At 33.8% G+C, this 15,435-nt stretch overlaps 1 protein-coding gene, 1 long non-coding RNA gene and 1 pseudogene across 2 annotated transcripts; 1 reads left to right on the top strand and 2 right to left on the bottom strand.

Annotated features, from left to right (window-relative positions):
• Window positions 1-276: 276 nt before the first annotated feature.
• LOC148190553 (uncharacterized) lies at window positions 277-789 on the bottom strand. The gene is made up of 3 exons (XR_015783183.1): window positions 723-789; window positions 536-631; window positions 277-452 (listed from the first exon to the last, which is right to left on the bottom strand). It is a non-coding gene; the product is annotated as an uncharacterized LOC148190553 (long non-coding RNA).
• Window positions 790-9,061: 8,272 nt separating this feature from the next.
• Window positions 9,062-13,767, top strand: LOC124820014 (protein trichome birefringence-like 43). The gene is made up of 5 exons (XM_088102818.1): window positions 9,062-9,434; window positions 12,143-12,314; window positions 12,907-13,082; window positions 13,154-13,312; window positions 13,394-13,767. The coding sequence occupies exons 1-5, from the start codon at window positions 9,181-9,183 to the stop codon at window positions 13,692-13,694; spliced, it is 1,062 nt and encodes a 353-aa protein (XP_087958944.1). The 5' UTR covers window positions 9,062-9,180; the 3' UTR covers window positions 13,695-13,767.
• Window positions 13,768-14,826: 1,059 nt separating this feature from the next.
• On the bottom strand, window positions 14,827-15,222 carry LOC124820010 (egg cell-secreted protein 1.1 pseudogene; annotated as a pseudogene).
• Window positions 15,223-15,435: the final 213 nt, after the last annotated feature.

The following is a 15,435-nucleotide window of genomic DNA, read 5'->3' as shown; positions in this document are numbered from 1 at the left end:
AAATAATTAAAAAATGCACTATATGCCGCGGTTCGCGGTTGAACCGCGGCATATAGGCCGACAAATATGCCGCGGTTAGTGTCAAAACCGTGGCCATATGTCTCGTTTTTAAAAAAAAACGAAGCACTATATGCCGCGGTTGTGGTTAGAACCGCGGCATATTCCCCTGCAGTTTTTTAAAATTGCAGGTCTGTTTTTGTGATATCCACTACCACAAAAACAGACCTGCATATAAAAACATTTACAGAAATGCAATTTCAACATAACAAACACATGTTCAAATGTATTTCAACATCAAATAAAGTAGAGAGTCTAAGAAATCAAAAGCTAATCAAATGCATTGTTTAAATCTAAATCTAAGAGCTATTGTATAATCTAACTATATACTTCGCAGCAGCGTTCCTAATGAATAGTAGGGACTTCTCAGGAACTGGTGTAGTAGTCTTGAATCTCTGCAAAAGACAATTCATTTTAATTAGTGTATATGAATTCAACATTTGTTAAAAAATCAAAATTTGTTAAAGTTAAATATTACCGTTTCCCAGCTTCTTGTGATGTGAGAACGAACAATATGGGTCATCCAATACATTACATAGTATCCACACTCATATGACCCATTTTGTCTGTTACACTACAATATATCATCACAGTTGATAATAGTTAGTGAATAACATTTGTTATAAAACAATTATAACAAAGTATGACTTTAGCATATGTCAAACCTTGAGAGAAATCCAAGCAATCTTTCTACTCTTAGCAATTGATCTCCCGTCCATCATCATACTTGCTGGAATAGAACTGTATATAAAAAAATGTTTTAGCATTCAGTTATATAACAAAGAAAGTCCAAACATTGAGGTTCTTACCAATCAATTGCTTGTCTGAGTTGTGTGGGAGGAGGCCTGTGCAATGAGCAGAACCACAAAGCATAGTTGTCTTGCACAGACATAACAAGAAGTTGCCAATGGCGCCTGAAATTCATAATAACATAACTATTAAATATTAAAATCACATATGGAACATTATTATGTTAACAAAGTTCACTTACCCGGATATATAAGGCAAAAAGTATATTTTCTTGCCCCTTCGAAAACTGCTTATCATTCTCATGTTGATATGATCAAAATCATTTGATTCATGAATGTCTTGGGGATCAATGAATCCATAATCATCAGAACGCCCCAACTTATTAGTGACCCCAGACATATACCTGAAATCAAAAATTAACTTTGATATAAGGATACTTGATATATAAATCAATTTTATATATAAATAATTGGTCATAGACTTACATCGTCCATAGTTGAATAATTGAAATATTCAACTCTTGTGTTCCCGACGCAAGCTCACGGACATCTTGGCTATTAAGGTATATTGGGACCTCAGAGCCATGCCCAAATACATTAGCATCATACTGAACCTCCAAAGGCTTATCATCAAGGATGTCAGCAAGTAGATGCAATGAAGAAAGAGGGTCATCCTCAGATAGAGGAATCTTCTGTTGTTCCTGCGTCTGTTGTTACATGAAAAGATAAGATAAGTTTTGAAATCAAAAACCTTTAAAATTGAGAAGTGTAAAGAAGAATTTCATACCGAGGGGTCAGAAACTGGTTTAACCAAAAATTTAGGCCAAGTGATAAACGACTTATATGCTTGTTCCACAGTGAAAATCTCTTCCGTGGACAGTGGAACCGAGGCATCTGGCATGATCATTTCATCCACTGAGACCTTCACCTCATCCTCTAATAGTTGCATACCATGACATACAGTCGCTGACCTAAACTCTGTTCCACGAGCTACCAGCACCATCTCAGTATCCTCTAAAATGTATAGCAGACATGGACTACCATCGTCCATGTCATCCTCTGGGATGGCTGATGCGGAACAACTTCCTTTGCCGCTTCTCCCTGTCAGAGTAAATGTTAGATTATACAAGAGATAGAAATAATTGCACATAAATGTTTATTAAGTTTACCTGTGGGAGGGGGAGGGACCACATGTTCCTCTATAGGAGACTGCATCGGGCGCATGCTCTGAAACTGCTCCTGGTAGAGCATCTGGAATTCAGCCCTCACCTCGGCCCTGATCTCCTGCATAAGGTCATGTCGGACCTTTTTTGTGATCTGTTCTGTCATCCTTTGTGTATCGCTGTACGAATATGAAGGCTGACGAGAAGAGCTCCCAAAATAATCCGTAATGCCTACTCCAGGACCTGCAGCACGTACACGTCCAGGGTGCTCAGGTCGTCCAATTGCAGCAGCAAGAATATCCTGGCGACCCTCTGGAGTGAATTGGCCTTGGGAGCTCTGCTCAACCAAGGCGTCCTGTAACATTACAAAACACCATTATTCTTTAAATAGTTTAATGTAGTATGTATAATGACAATATTTATTATTTTAGGAACAGTGATAACTTACAATTTTTTCAGAAATCTCTCGTGCAGTGTCGGAAGAGTAGGTGCCCGATGGTCGCATACGGGCCAACTTCCATTTCTCATGTCTAGACGGTGGAGAAGGAGGCTGAGGAGGGCTACCACTCTGAGATGGTGGTATAGCATCTGCCTTTTGCTTGAGGATTTTCTCCTCAAGCTTCCTATACCCACCACGAGATAATAGGTGGGGGTTTTTGTTCTTAGCACTTGTTCCTTGTGCTTTGCTTCTAATTGCCTGTCACATACACATTAATTAATGAGTTCATATGATATATATTTGTTAATGAGGAATTGAATAATATGAACTACACTAACCTGCCATTCCTCTGACATCCGACTCTCTTTAAAAACCCGCCAAGTCTCCTCATCAATGGACTTATATGCATTACATGGAGTTTTATGTTTAAGGTGTCCAAAGATGTACCTTGATGTCAACTTGCTTTTAAAGTTTCTGAAATTTTCTGCAACAGTTGACAAACACTTATTTCTAAGTGTTGGGACATTTGGAATGTCAAATGTCATCTGAAAAAAACATAATAAAGTTGTATTAGTACAAAATTATCAATATAAACAAATTATAATTCAAATGCTATTAACTAACTTACCAATATATCTTGCCAAATAATGTTCCGATCACCCTCGGACACATGATCAAAAGATGGAATGAGAATGCTAATCTTATCACGTGCCACTACTCCAAGGTATGATCGGAAGTCATCTGCATTGGGGCCAGTTGCCACACCCGTGGTGACATTCACATTCACCGGAGTTCTTTCACCACTATTTTTCCTGATTAATAGTTGTTTCATCCTAGTGGGTCCTCTAGTGGATCTGGGTGGGGGAGCCTCATCCCCTGAAGAATGTGGATGATCAGCCATATATCTGTCAAAATAAATAACAACATTAAATTTTCTTTCAAGACTTATGTAATATCATATAAATTAACAAAACATGTAATAGTATCCAAATTGAAAATTCATACATAAAGATATGGATTCATCATATGTATATTCCCTCATCATGATCTGACCGAATTGCATGTACATCATCGTCAACTACAGATTGGTCATCCAACTTTGTTGTAGTTTGAAATGAATGGTTGTCAGCAATATCAATATTAATTAGATTGTCTTCGTTAACTTCAATTTGTTTTTTGCCTTGAAGAGCAACATACCAATGGTCAGACGAAGGATCTTTGACATAAAAAACTTGAGATGGTTGATGTACCATGATAAACGGTTCGTCTCGATAACCCACCTTGCGAAAATCAACCAGTGTCATACCCGAGTCATCTATTTTCACACCACTCTTATTGTCAAACCACTTACACTTGAACAATGGAACGGAAAACTTGGTGTAATCAACCTCCCATATCTCTTCTATTATACCATAATATCTCATTGATCCAAGTACAGGAGATTGATCTTTTGATGTGGAAAATTGAAGTGACTCAGCTTCTAAACTGACTCCACTATTTTGTACTGTGCTTTTATCATCCAAAGTCTTCGTATAGAATGTGCAATTATTGACTTCATAACCTGTACAACACACGACATCAAACTTCAAACCATTTGCAAGCCACAATAAAGTTTCAGAAGAATGTGGCTCTTTGTCAATTTCAGATTTGAACCAAGACATAAATGTTTTGTTATGCTCCATCAATTGCCATTTCTCTGATTGTCTTGGATTTTTATTCTTAACAATGGTTTTGTGTGCTTCCAAAAAAGGGATCACCTCATCTGTGTTGTTCAATATATAAAGATGCGCTTGCAACAATTCTTCGCGATCTTTTGTCACCACATTGACACCTCGGATGCTTTTACTTGTAGAAAATTTATTCAACCATGCTGTGCGAGGAACTCCTATTGGATTCGTTGATGTCATGTAATCTGAACAAAACTCGATACTTTCTTCAGCAATATACCTTTCAATCATCGAACCTTCAGGATGATATGGATTTTTAACGTACCCTTTCAAAATCTTCATATAACGCTCAATAGGATACATCCATCTTAAGTATACCGGTCCGCACAACTTGATTTCTCTAACCAAATGAACAAGTAAATGTACCATGATGTCAAAAAAAGATGGAGGGAAAAACATCTCTAGTTGACACAAGATGATAACAATCTCGCCTTGAAGTTCATCTAACTTTGTAGGATCGATGGCTTTACTACATATTGACGAGAAAAATGAACACAACCTGTTTATGGTGTGCCTAACATTTTTGGGCAAAATTCCACGAATAGCCACCGGTAACAACTGTTGCATTAAGACGTGACAATCGTGAGACTTCATGCCAACAAGCTTTAAGTCCTGCATTGACACTAAACTCTTGATATTTGAAGAGTATCCTTGTGGTACTTTGATACTCTTTAAACATACACAAAAACTTATCTTCTCTTGTCTAGACATTGTGTAACATGCAGGGGGCAAATAAGTACGTTTACCAATCTCCTTCGGTGCCAACTCTTCTCGGATATTCATGTCAACCAAATCCAAACGAGCATTCACTCCATCTTTTGTCTTTCCCTGAATGTTGAGTAATGTACCAATCAAGCTATCACACACATTCTTTTCTACATGCATCACATCTATGCAATGTCGAACATCTAACTTTGACCAATATGGAAGATCAAAGAATATTGATTTCTTCTTCCAAGGGGTCGTTACAGATGACTTCTTCGATGTTTTCCCAAATACATGATGTATTTTATTAACTTTTTGAAGAACTTCAAGGCCAGTAAGTGGATTTGGTGCTTCGTCCCTCTCTTGATCTCCATTGAATGCTTTTTTTAACCTTCGATATGGATGATTACGTTTTAGAAATCTCCGATGACGCAGATACACCGTCTTTCTTCCATGTTTCAATTGATGAGCTGCAGTGTTTTCTTCACATATAGGACACGCTTTATGACCCTTGACACTGTATCCTGACAAATTACCATAAGCAGGAAAGTCATTAATGGTGCAAAATAACATTGCACGCATCATAAAAGTCTCTGAAGCGAATGCATCAAATATTTCAACCCCGTCAACCCACAAAACCTTCAAGTCTTCAACTAGTGGGCTTAGATAAACATCTATGTCATTTCCAGGCTGCTTTGGACCAGATATCATCATAGACAACATCATGTACTTCCTCTTCATGCACAATGCAGGAGATAAGTTGTAAATTATCAATATAACTGGCCAACAACTGTGATTGGTACTCAGATTACCAAATGGGTTCATTCCATCAGTGGCTAAACCAAGCCTAAGATTTCTACACTCTTTACCAAATTCGGGGAATTGTCGATCAATATTTTTCCATTGCTTTGAATCAGCTGGATGACGAAGCAGCCCGTCAATTTTTCTCTCATCTGCATGCCATCTAAGATTTTTAGCATCTTTGGGATTCGCAAACAAACGCTTAAGTCTGGGCACTATTGGAAGGTACCAAACTACTTTCAAAGCAGATCCATTTTTTTCTATCTGACCATTATCTTCACTATTGTTTTTTGACTTGTATCGTGATAAGCCACATTTTGGACACTTGGTCAAAAATTCAAACTCTTTCCTATACAAAATGCAGTCATTGGGACAAGCATGTATCCTTTTATACTCCATACCCATTGGACAAAGAATTTTCTTCGCATCATAATTACGAGTGGGCAGTGTATTTCCATCTGGCAACATTTCATTCAACAACGTCAACAGTTCTGTAAAACTCTTATCAGTCCATCCATTGCTCGCCTTCAAATTCATGAGCCTTAACACCGCTGACAAACGTGTGAACTTAGTTGAACCGACATACAAAGGTGTTTCTGCATCAGTCGACATCGTCTCATACACATGAGCTTTGGCAAAATTTTCTGCTCCAACATCGCGGATCATGTCCTCCAATTTGTCTTCATCCGGTCGATCTTCTTCCATGGTGGAATCAGTAACATTTACACTTTGAGAGTCAGTGGGAAAATCCATTTCTTCGCCGTGCCAGATCCATGTTGTATAGCATCTTAGAAAACCATCACATATAAGATGTTCTCTAATTTGAGTTGCGTTCAACTTTCTCCCATTCAAACAGTTCACACAAGGACATCTAAACTTCACTTCATCATCAGTTCTCCCCTCATTACGTTGCGCAAATTGTATAAATTCCTCTACACCTCTCTCGTACTCAGCACTAATACGTGGTAAATTAATCCAATTTCGATCCATATTCCTAAATATTACATAAAAAGATAAGCTACTAAAAATCAAACTTCCAATTACATACAAGAACTACAACACACATTACCAAAACTATAGCAAAAATCATACCATACATTACCAAAACTATAACAATTTCATGCATTATCAAAATTAAAGCAAAAATTATACCATACATTACCAAAACTATAGAAACTTCATACATTATCAAAACTATAGCATTATGCAAAAACTAATGAAGAAATTACGTTAAAGATGCAAAAGGGCATAAATACCTGGAAGAGGAACGGCGAAAACGCTTGGTGCAACAAAAACCAAATCGCAGCAGAGATGGAATGAGTCGTTTTCAAACAATTTTGATGGGCTAAAACTGTTTCAAACGCGTCACAAATGAGAAAGGACCGAATAATTTCAAGTTTAAACGGTGCAAAAACACGTACCTGAGATGATGGCTGTCGGAGGAGAAGAGAAAACGCGAAAACAGAGAACGCGCGAGGAAGACGATGCACTGTTCCAAGTTTTGTTTTTTAACTCTGGACGGGGGAATCTACCGCGGTTCACTACTTAACCGCGGTATAAAAGGGGTATATGCCGCGGTTTAACCCCCAACCGCGGCATATACTGATTAAAAAAATTATCATAAATGGCATTTTTGAAATTATTTTCAAACTATATGCCGCGGTTCAGCGGGCAACCGCGGCATATACCTCAAAATATTTCAAATAAACATTAAATAATTTTCATATAAGAGAATATGCCGCGGTTCCCCAGAGAACCGCGGCATATACCCCTGAAACGTGTTCAACACAACTGTCTCCCCAACTGCCTTTCAGAGAATTTGAAAAGTTACAGGGGGTATATGCCGCGGTTCTCTGGGGAACCGCGGCATATACCCCCTGTAACTTCTGAAATTCTCTGACTGGCAGAGAAGTTGAGACGTTACAGGGGTATATGCCGCGGTTCCCCAGAGAACCGCGGCATATACCCCCTGTAACTTTTCAAATTCTCTGACCCAGTCAGCACCTGCAATAAATTGGCAGGGTATATGCCGCGGTTGTGCAGAGAACCGCGGCATATACTCTGATATTTAATTTTTTATTCATACGTGGCGTCAAAGGCAATGGTTGACTGGGGTATATGCCGCGGTTCCCAGGTGAACCGCGGCATATACGTTCGATTTATTTACAAAACTGCCACCGCGCACCATTATGCTGCGGTTTTCTTTGAACCGTGGCATAATGTGCGCTGTAAAAACCCATTTTTTTACTAGTGTTATTCACTCTTAAATTATTTTTTAGTTTTTCTTCTCTCAAAATAATTAAAATTTAGTCTCAACATTTTAAATTTATTTTCTATCATTTGAATATTAATTTGTAACGTTTATTTTTTTAATTTTATCTTTCTAATTTAAAAAAAACAAAACAAAAATCCTCTAAAAATTCGATTCAAGGAGAACTGAAATTCCAAAAAGAATTTCTGACCAAACATAGAAAATTAGTTAAATTTGGCTCCCCTTAAAGAAATATTAAAAAAATAAAAAATTATTTTTTTAACAATTTTTTTTATAAATTATGGTGATTGGTTTATTTCAAATATACACATTAAATATTGTGAGAAAATTGTTAAAAAAAAAGTTATTAACTTAGTTGTCCAAAGAAATAATATTCTATATTAAATCCATTCGAAGAACGTGTTTCAAAATATATTATTTAGGAAAGTATTTGACGACATTAATTATTCAAAATAATTTGAACTAAATATTACTATTAATATAATGGTTTGTAAAAAAGATGACTGAAAATTAAAAGACAAATTTAAAATTTTACAACACTATTATCATTGATCATAAATAACTTTTTTATTATACTTTTATTTTTCATGAAATCAATAATAACAAATTTAATTTGGAAATTAAATTAAAAAAATCATAAATTATTCTTTATGTCAATCCTTTCACAAAGAAATTAAAATTCAAATCAAGTTTTTTAATTAATTATTTTAATTATTTTTGCTCTCTCATTAAAAAAAAAATAAAGTAAATAGGTTGATTTGGAGAAATAATAGTCCAGTAAATCTATTTAAGAAAATTCTCTTTAAAAGAAAATATTATGATGGGAAAAAAGTTATTGATTGTAAGTCTTAATTAAAATGCATTAATGCTATTTTTTCTTCTCTCATATATGCCCAAGCGGCATAGTTGATTCTTTGACAGAAAACAGCACAAACAAAGTTTTGAAACTGCTTTCTTTCATGGGTAATGATACTTGAACAACCATTTTTGACAATATTTAGACACGCGCACACGTGTCAAAATCTGAGTGGTCCATTTTTATTTAATTTTTCCAACTAGACTACTCAGATTTTGACACGTGTGCGCGTGTCTAAATGTTGTCAAAAATAGTTGTTCAAGAAACATTTTCCTTCTTCCATCGTACCAATTCAATCAATAATCTTGCGTCATATTTACAAAACTCAAATATTCCAAACATCACCACCCTCCATCGATATTCATTATAAATACTCCTTCTGAGCACACCTTCAAGCACACTTCTTCTTCCATGGGGTCGTCTTTCTCCATATCTGTTGTGCTGTTTCTTACCCTTCTCATTCAGATACATGGAAGTGGTATAAGATCTGCAGAGAATGGTTGCAACTTGTTCGAAGGAAGTTGGGTTTATGATGATTCATACCCTCTCTATCATAGCTCAATGTGTCCCTTTATAGAGCCGGCATTTGATTGTGAAAAAAATGGCAGACCAGATAAGTTCTATCTCAACTATAGATGGCAACCAACGGGGTGTAACATAACCAGGTACATCTCTTCATTCTTCTCTCTTTCTGTCTCTGGTTTTTCTCACTACTCATTCTGGTGGACATAGATTCACCAGTGCATGTTTTTTGCTTCAGATTCATGGTTTTCTTTCATGTCTTTTCTGCTTCAAGAATTATGTCTTTTCAGTTAAATGATATGTTGACTTTTACACTTCATCCACCATCATAGAGAGGAGTGCCACTTTCAAGTTTATATGTTCTTTTGCTGATAAAAACAACCCATCCATTTAAGAGAAATTCTTTCTCACATATTCAATTAAAAGAATGTATATATTCAAACCAAAAGATAAGAGAAATTGTTAAACCTAGTACATTGATGAATATTGTAACAACAACATTAAATATTACTTAAATTAAAATTTCTCAAATTATTTATATTATATATACATTTCAAACCGTTTTTCTTTTATTATTTATTAAACGCATTTGGGTATAATAAATGTTATAACTTTATGAAAATTTTATAGTTGGATATTTTAAAAGGTTTAATTAATAATTTTGTCATATATTTCTTTTTTATTCAATTAATATTTGTGAAATACATTTAAGTCAAATTGACGTTAATAATTTCCTTTTAAAAATATTATATGTTAAAATTTGGACCTTCTTTTATATTGAAATTCTCTATTTCCATTTTTCATCAGTTTTTGGAATCAATTATATTAACAAGTACGGCAAATCAATTAAGTATAGTGTGTGTGTGTGTGAGTGAGAATAAATTATATATATATATATATATGCATATACACAAGTGTATTTTATTATAATTAATTGTTAATATTTATTAAGAAATAAAAAATATATTAAAAATAGATGTATTAATATTTTTGAGTAAAGGTACAGAGGAATGAGAGAAGAATAGAGGCATACTACTTAATATTAATCATAAGAATTATAATAAATAACATTACTTTTAGTAATTACAGAATTAATGTATTCTACATAAGAAAGTTAGAAAGTAATAGGAACTCTCTATTAGAGAAAGAGAAAAATAAAATTATTTAATAAATAAATAAATTACACTGATCAGAGAGAAAATAGGGGTTATTTACAATATTTTGTTTCACAGTTTTTAATAATAATTTTACTTTCCATCTCTTTGTATCATAAAGTTAGATTAGAATTTTCTGTTTTAGTTTTAAATGGAAGAAGACAATAGAGAAAGACAAGAGTCCTCAGTAGCCAGTAAGTTTTTTTCTCTGGTGAGGTTCAAGCATAGATAAAATAACAAGTATTAATTAAAATATCAAGTTAATTTTTTTTATTAAATATCTTTACATTTCACAAGTAATAGTGATATTGGTTCAAAACTAAAAGGTGTCAATTTTTTTATATTCCACCCTCTAAAGTGCACTTAGAATGTCTGGAAAATGTTTAGCACATAATTCCCCTAGATTTCTCTTGTTTTAAAACTTGACTGTTTATTGTGAAACTGTGTGATTTTTCCTTAATGATTTCTGAATGAATGATCTCTATTAGGGTCACTTCTACTTGCTTTCTTCATTACAATTCATATTTTGTTGGTAATTTTGACCTATAACAAAGCTTTCTTGTTACTAAACTTTTTGCTATGTTAGAACCAGAAAACAATTACAGTCACAAGAGAAAAATTATAGAAATTTTCATTTTTTGGCATGTATATATAGATAGAAAACCTCTGGACATTGAATTACAAGGGAAATTAGAAAATTAGGGTAGTATCTTTAACCAGTACTCTTTCTTTAAGTAATGAAATTCCCTTTGTTTATGGAAATATATGAAGAGTACAGATTAACAACTAATTCATATAAGTGAACCTTATATTGGTAAAAGACCTTTGTCAAATACTGACTTTATGATGCAAAAATAAAAATCAAGAACAATGAAATTAAAATCAGATGGTTGTTATCTCAAAAAACACTATGTGAGAACTTAAAAGGAAAATATTTGAACCATGAAAGGACCTTTTACTTGTTTTTTATGACAAATGTAGAGCTAGTGATACGTCGTAGCAAATCACATTTACAAGTAAGCTGTATGACTCAGTTTTGTTTGTGATTTTAGAAATCTTGAACAAGATTTTAGCCTTCTAAATATAAGTTCAATTTGGACAAATTTCCATTTCATTGCTACCATTTCATAAATACTTTTATTGATTTAAAATGTTTCTTATTAAAAAATGACAAGGGAAGAAAAAAAACAATATACTAAACCAATGGTCAGTGTTATTCATGTCAGAAGCAGCCATCTCCAGTCATTAAACTGTTCAGATTTTTCTTCTAAACCATTATTCATATCTGATCCATTAAGGAATAATAGTATATTATGTTTCTGATTTCTGATACTTTAACCAACAGAACAGTTGCTTCTACCTTTAATTTATATCATCTAATCTTTCATTATGTAAAACATGACTGTCACAATTTCTTTTTATTTTGTATCCTTTAACTTGTTTTTTTCTTTTTATGTTTGAAATTTTAGAAGACTCCAATTGTTTTTGGTTTTATATATCCTTTCTTATCGATAAAAGAAAAATTAGGTAATAAGGTTGAAATTAGGTAATAAGGTTATATATACTTCATAAATTTAGTGATTGAATCTCCTCCATTAAGAGAATGCTGCTGTGAGGTTGCTTTCAAACATTTTAGGTCGAAACAAAAATCATTTGAAACCCACTTATCATCACTCTGAATGAAACTTGTTCTGCAGATTCAACGGTGAAGATTTCTTAACAAGACTGAGAGGGAAGAGTGTGATGTTTGTGGGTGACTCTTTGAGTTTGAATCAATGGCAGTCACTCACTTGCATGCTTCACGTAGCTCTGCCATCTGCTCCATACTCACTAGTCAGGAATGGTGGTGTCTCCATTTTCACCTTCACGGTTAGATCACTTTTTATATATAACTTTTATCTCATGATTTTTTTTCTCAACTCGTATTAAAAAGGTTTAATAGGTTCGGAGGTCCCTATATTTGTGGGTTCGTTTCAATTGGGTCCTCCAATCTTGAAAGTGATCAATTTGGTCCCTAATTTAACAAAATTGAGTTAATAATATCCTTTCCGTTAAATGCAATGGACGTCATTAACATTTTAAACATGTGGTATGTTGAAGCATCCTTCAAATAAAACTGTGTCACCTGCAAATAAAAGGATGCCTCAATTTTAATTTAATATCGAAATTTAAAGTTTAAAAACATATTTAATTCTTACATTTTTCCTCAATTAAAAAGAGAAGTAATACCTATTTATTGATTTAATAGGTAGTGTGAAATAATATCTTCATGTGTGATTTGATACGGTTGAAGCAATCAGAATATATATTATTGTACAAAAACATGTCTACAACAGTGTATGACATAGAGTTGATCAATGTAATTTTGAAACTTGAAACTGTTTATGTGGCAATCTAACTTCAAGTTGAATTCTTGGGTAATACCTCTCATAACTTTAATAATGTATGAGATAATTTGCAGACCTATAATGTGAAGTTGATGTTCTCACGCAATGCATTTCTGGTGGACATTGTTGGAGAAAAAATTGGTCGAGTTCTAAAACTAGATTCAATTGGAGCTGGTCAAACGTGGAAAGGAGTAGATGTACTGATATTTGACTCTTGGCATTGGTGGCTTCACACAGGAAGAAAACAACCGTATGAAAAACAAACTCGAGCTTCTTTCACTATCTTCATCATCTTTATCACTTTCTCTCATAATTTTGCAGATGGGATTTCATTCAAGATGGGAATCAAACAGTCAGAGACATGGATCGATTGGTCGCTTATGAGAAAGCAATGAAAACATGGGCCAAATGGGTTGACGACAATGTTAACCCTGCACAAACAAGGGTTTTCTTCCAAGGGGTCTCTCCAGATCATGATAAGTAAGTTCTTCTGCCATTAAATTCATCTTTCAGAACATTACAAACCTTGTTTAACTTGTAATTTTTATAATATTGTTGCAGTGCAGAAAAGTGGGGTGAACAAGCAGGACAGACATGTTTGAGGGAAAGTAGGCCAGTTTTGGGATCCAAGTATCCTGGAGGAGCAGTTCCAGCAGAGTTCAGCTTACAGAAAGTTATAAGATCCATGAAAAAGACAGTGGAATTGTTGGACCTTACTACACTTTCACAGCTGAGGAAAGATGGCCACCCTTCTATTTATGGTAATGGAGGGCATAGGGGTTTGGATTGCAGCCATTGGTGTCTTCCTGGCGTTCCTGATACTTGGAATATTCTTCTCTATGCTGCTCTCATGCAAAAATGACTTCCTATTCTTCGTTAAAACTAAAATGTGTTCCAGAATAAATATATTTACACAAATAAAATTACTTCAGCTTCCTTTGCTTTTAAAATGGTATTATTAATTCGGATTTTAAGTTGATTCCTGTCACTATACAAACTTGGGCTAGTAGCTCTAATAAGGGAAACTATAAATATAAGTTAAATTATTTAATTAATTAATTATGAAGCATATAAAAATTTAAAATACTTATAATTACGTGATAATTAAAAAATAGAAATGTGACATGAAAGAGTTAATAATTTTACTTATATCTGAATAAAATTGTAAATGGAAGTAAATTTTAATTCATTTTAATAGATAAATTTCTTTTAGTCCTAGCATTCACAACTTTAAGTACAATTTTATTTAATTTTTGAAAAAAACATTTAATTCAGTTTAATTTGAATTCTTTTAATTTCTAATCAAATTAAGTTAATGAAAACATAAATTAATTTAATTTGAGTAATTAAGTTTTAAAATAGGAATGTTATTCGATAGACTAAGATAGGCAAATTTAATTTCAAAAATTAGTAATTTGCACAATAATTATTTCAAAAATATGAAAAAGCCACCCGATGGTCATAAAAGGAATAACTCTACGCCACACCTGAATTTCACAAATAATCAAATTAAACACAAAATGTGCCTTAATTATTTGAATTATTACAATGTATGTTAAAAGTATATTTTTGTAATTAAGATAGGTTTATAAATAGATAAAAACTTCTACTTTTAACACTAAATTTCCAGTATATTAGTTATTCTTTCCTTCTTTTAAACAATAGTTTTTTACATTACTTTTTATTACATTTATTTAGAAAAGTATTTCTAAACACAGGATTTTGATATAAAAAATTAATTATTATTATAATATCTTAAACTACATTTGGACTACTAATATGTATCATGCACTTTTTGCAGGATTTCAGATTCTACCGATTAAATGAGAAATAAGTCAAACAAAAATATATTAAGAAGAGAAATGTTTCTGCAAAGAAACACAATATATGCTCAGAGTGCAGATCATATATTAGAAAAGGAACAAACATAGAATTTGATTATTGATTCATGAATGTCTAATGACATTGTTATTCAGTTATACTTTCAAACCCCTTCAAGGATCTACTGATAATGGTGGTGGTGGTGGTGGTGAATGAACAGCCTCATCACAATATCCCTCCAACACATCAGTTTCTTCAGAGGTAAACCCTAGAGAACCAACAATGTTAGGCCAGCAATCATGTCCAATAACCCTAATAGCTTCACAGCAACTTCGCCCTAGGTAGGTCTCACCATTCAGAAAAAACGTTATGATTTCTCCACTACATGCTTGCATACGCCACAGTGATTCCCAACAGTTCGAGGGTTCACCCTCCACCTTCAACCTAAGAGCAAGGCTTAGAGGGGTAGCTGGGTCGGAGAGTGCTCTAGAATCACCAACAGATGCATTTAAGACCATTGCAGTAATCACAAGAACAGTCAGAACAAAGGGTATGCCAGACAAAGCCATTAGCTTTAGCAGAAAACAAGGTGAGTTTTTTGCTTAGTGTGGATGGTTTTTGGAGAAAACTTGTGTGCGATTTATATAGTGGGGAGAGTGTTAGTAACGGCTGATGTGTGGGGAGATGAAGAGGGTGGAAATAATTATGCAGTGGTTACATTTGGAGAAAGAATAAGGATTTTTCATCTGGTGGATATTAATGTGAGATATGAAGATTCTGTG

This window comes from Vigna umbellata, unplaced genomic scaffold (genome assembly GCF_029865625.1).
Source record: "Vigna umbellata cultivar VRB3 unplaced genomic scaffold, Vumbellata_1.0 scaffold_776, whole genome shotgun sequence".
Classification (NCBI taxonomy): Eukaryota; Viridiplantae; Streptophyta; class Magnoliopsida; order Fabales; family Fabaceae; genus Vigna; species Vigna umbellata.
Note: the sequence above shows the minus strand (reverse complement) of the source record. Positions and strands in the feature narration are given on the sequence as shown.

Coding starts and splice junctions, on each gene's coding strand:
- LOC124820014 (XM_088102818.1), top strand. CDS start 9,181: ATGGGGTCGTCTTTCTCCATATCTGTTGTGCTGTTTCTTACCCTTCTC. Junction 9,435..12,142: donor ACGGGGTGTAACATAACCAG/GTACATCTCTTC, acceptor CTTGTTCTGCAG/ATTCAACGGTGAAGATTTCT. Junction 13,313..13,393: donor GTCTCTCCAGATCATGATAA/GTAAGTTCTTCT, acceptor ATATTGTTGCAG/TGCAGAAAAGTGGGGTGAAC.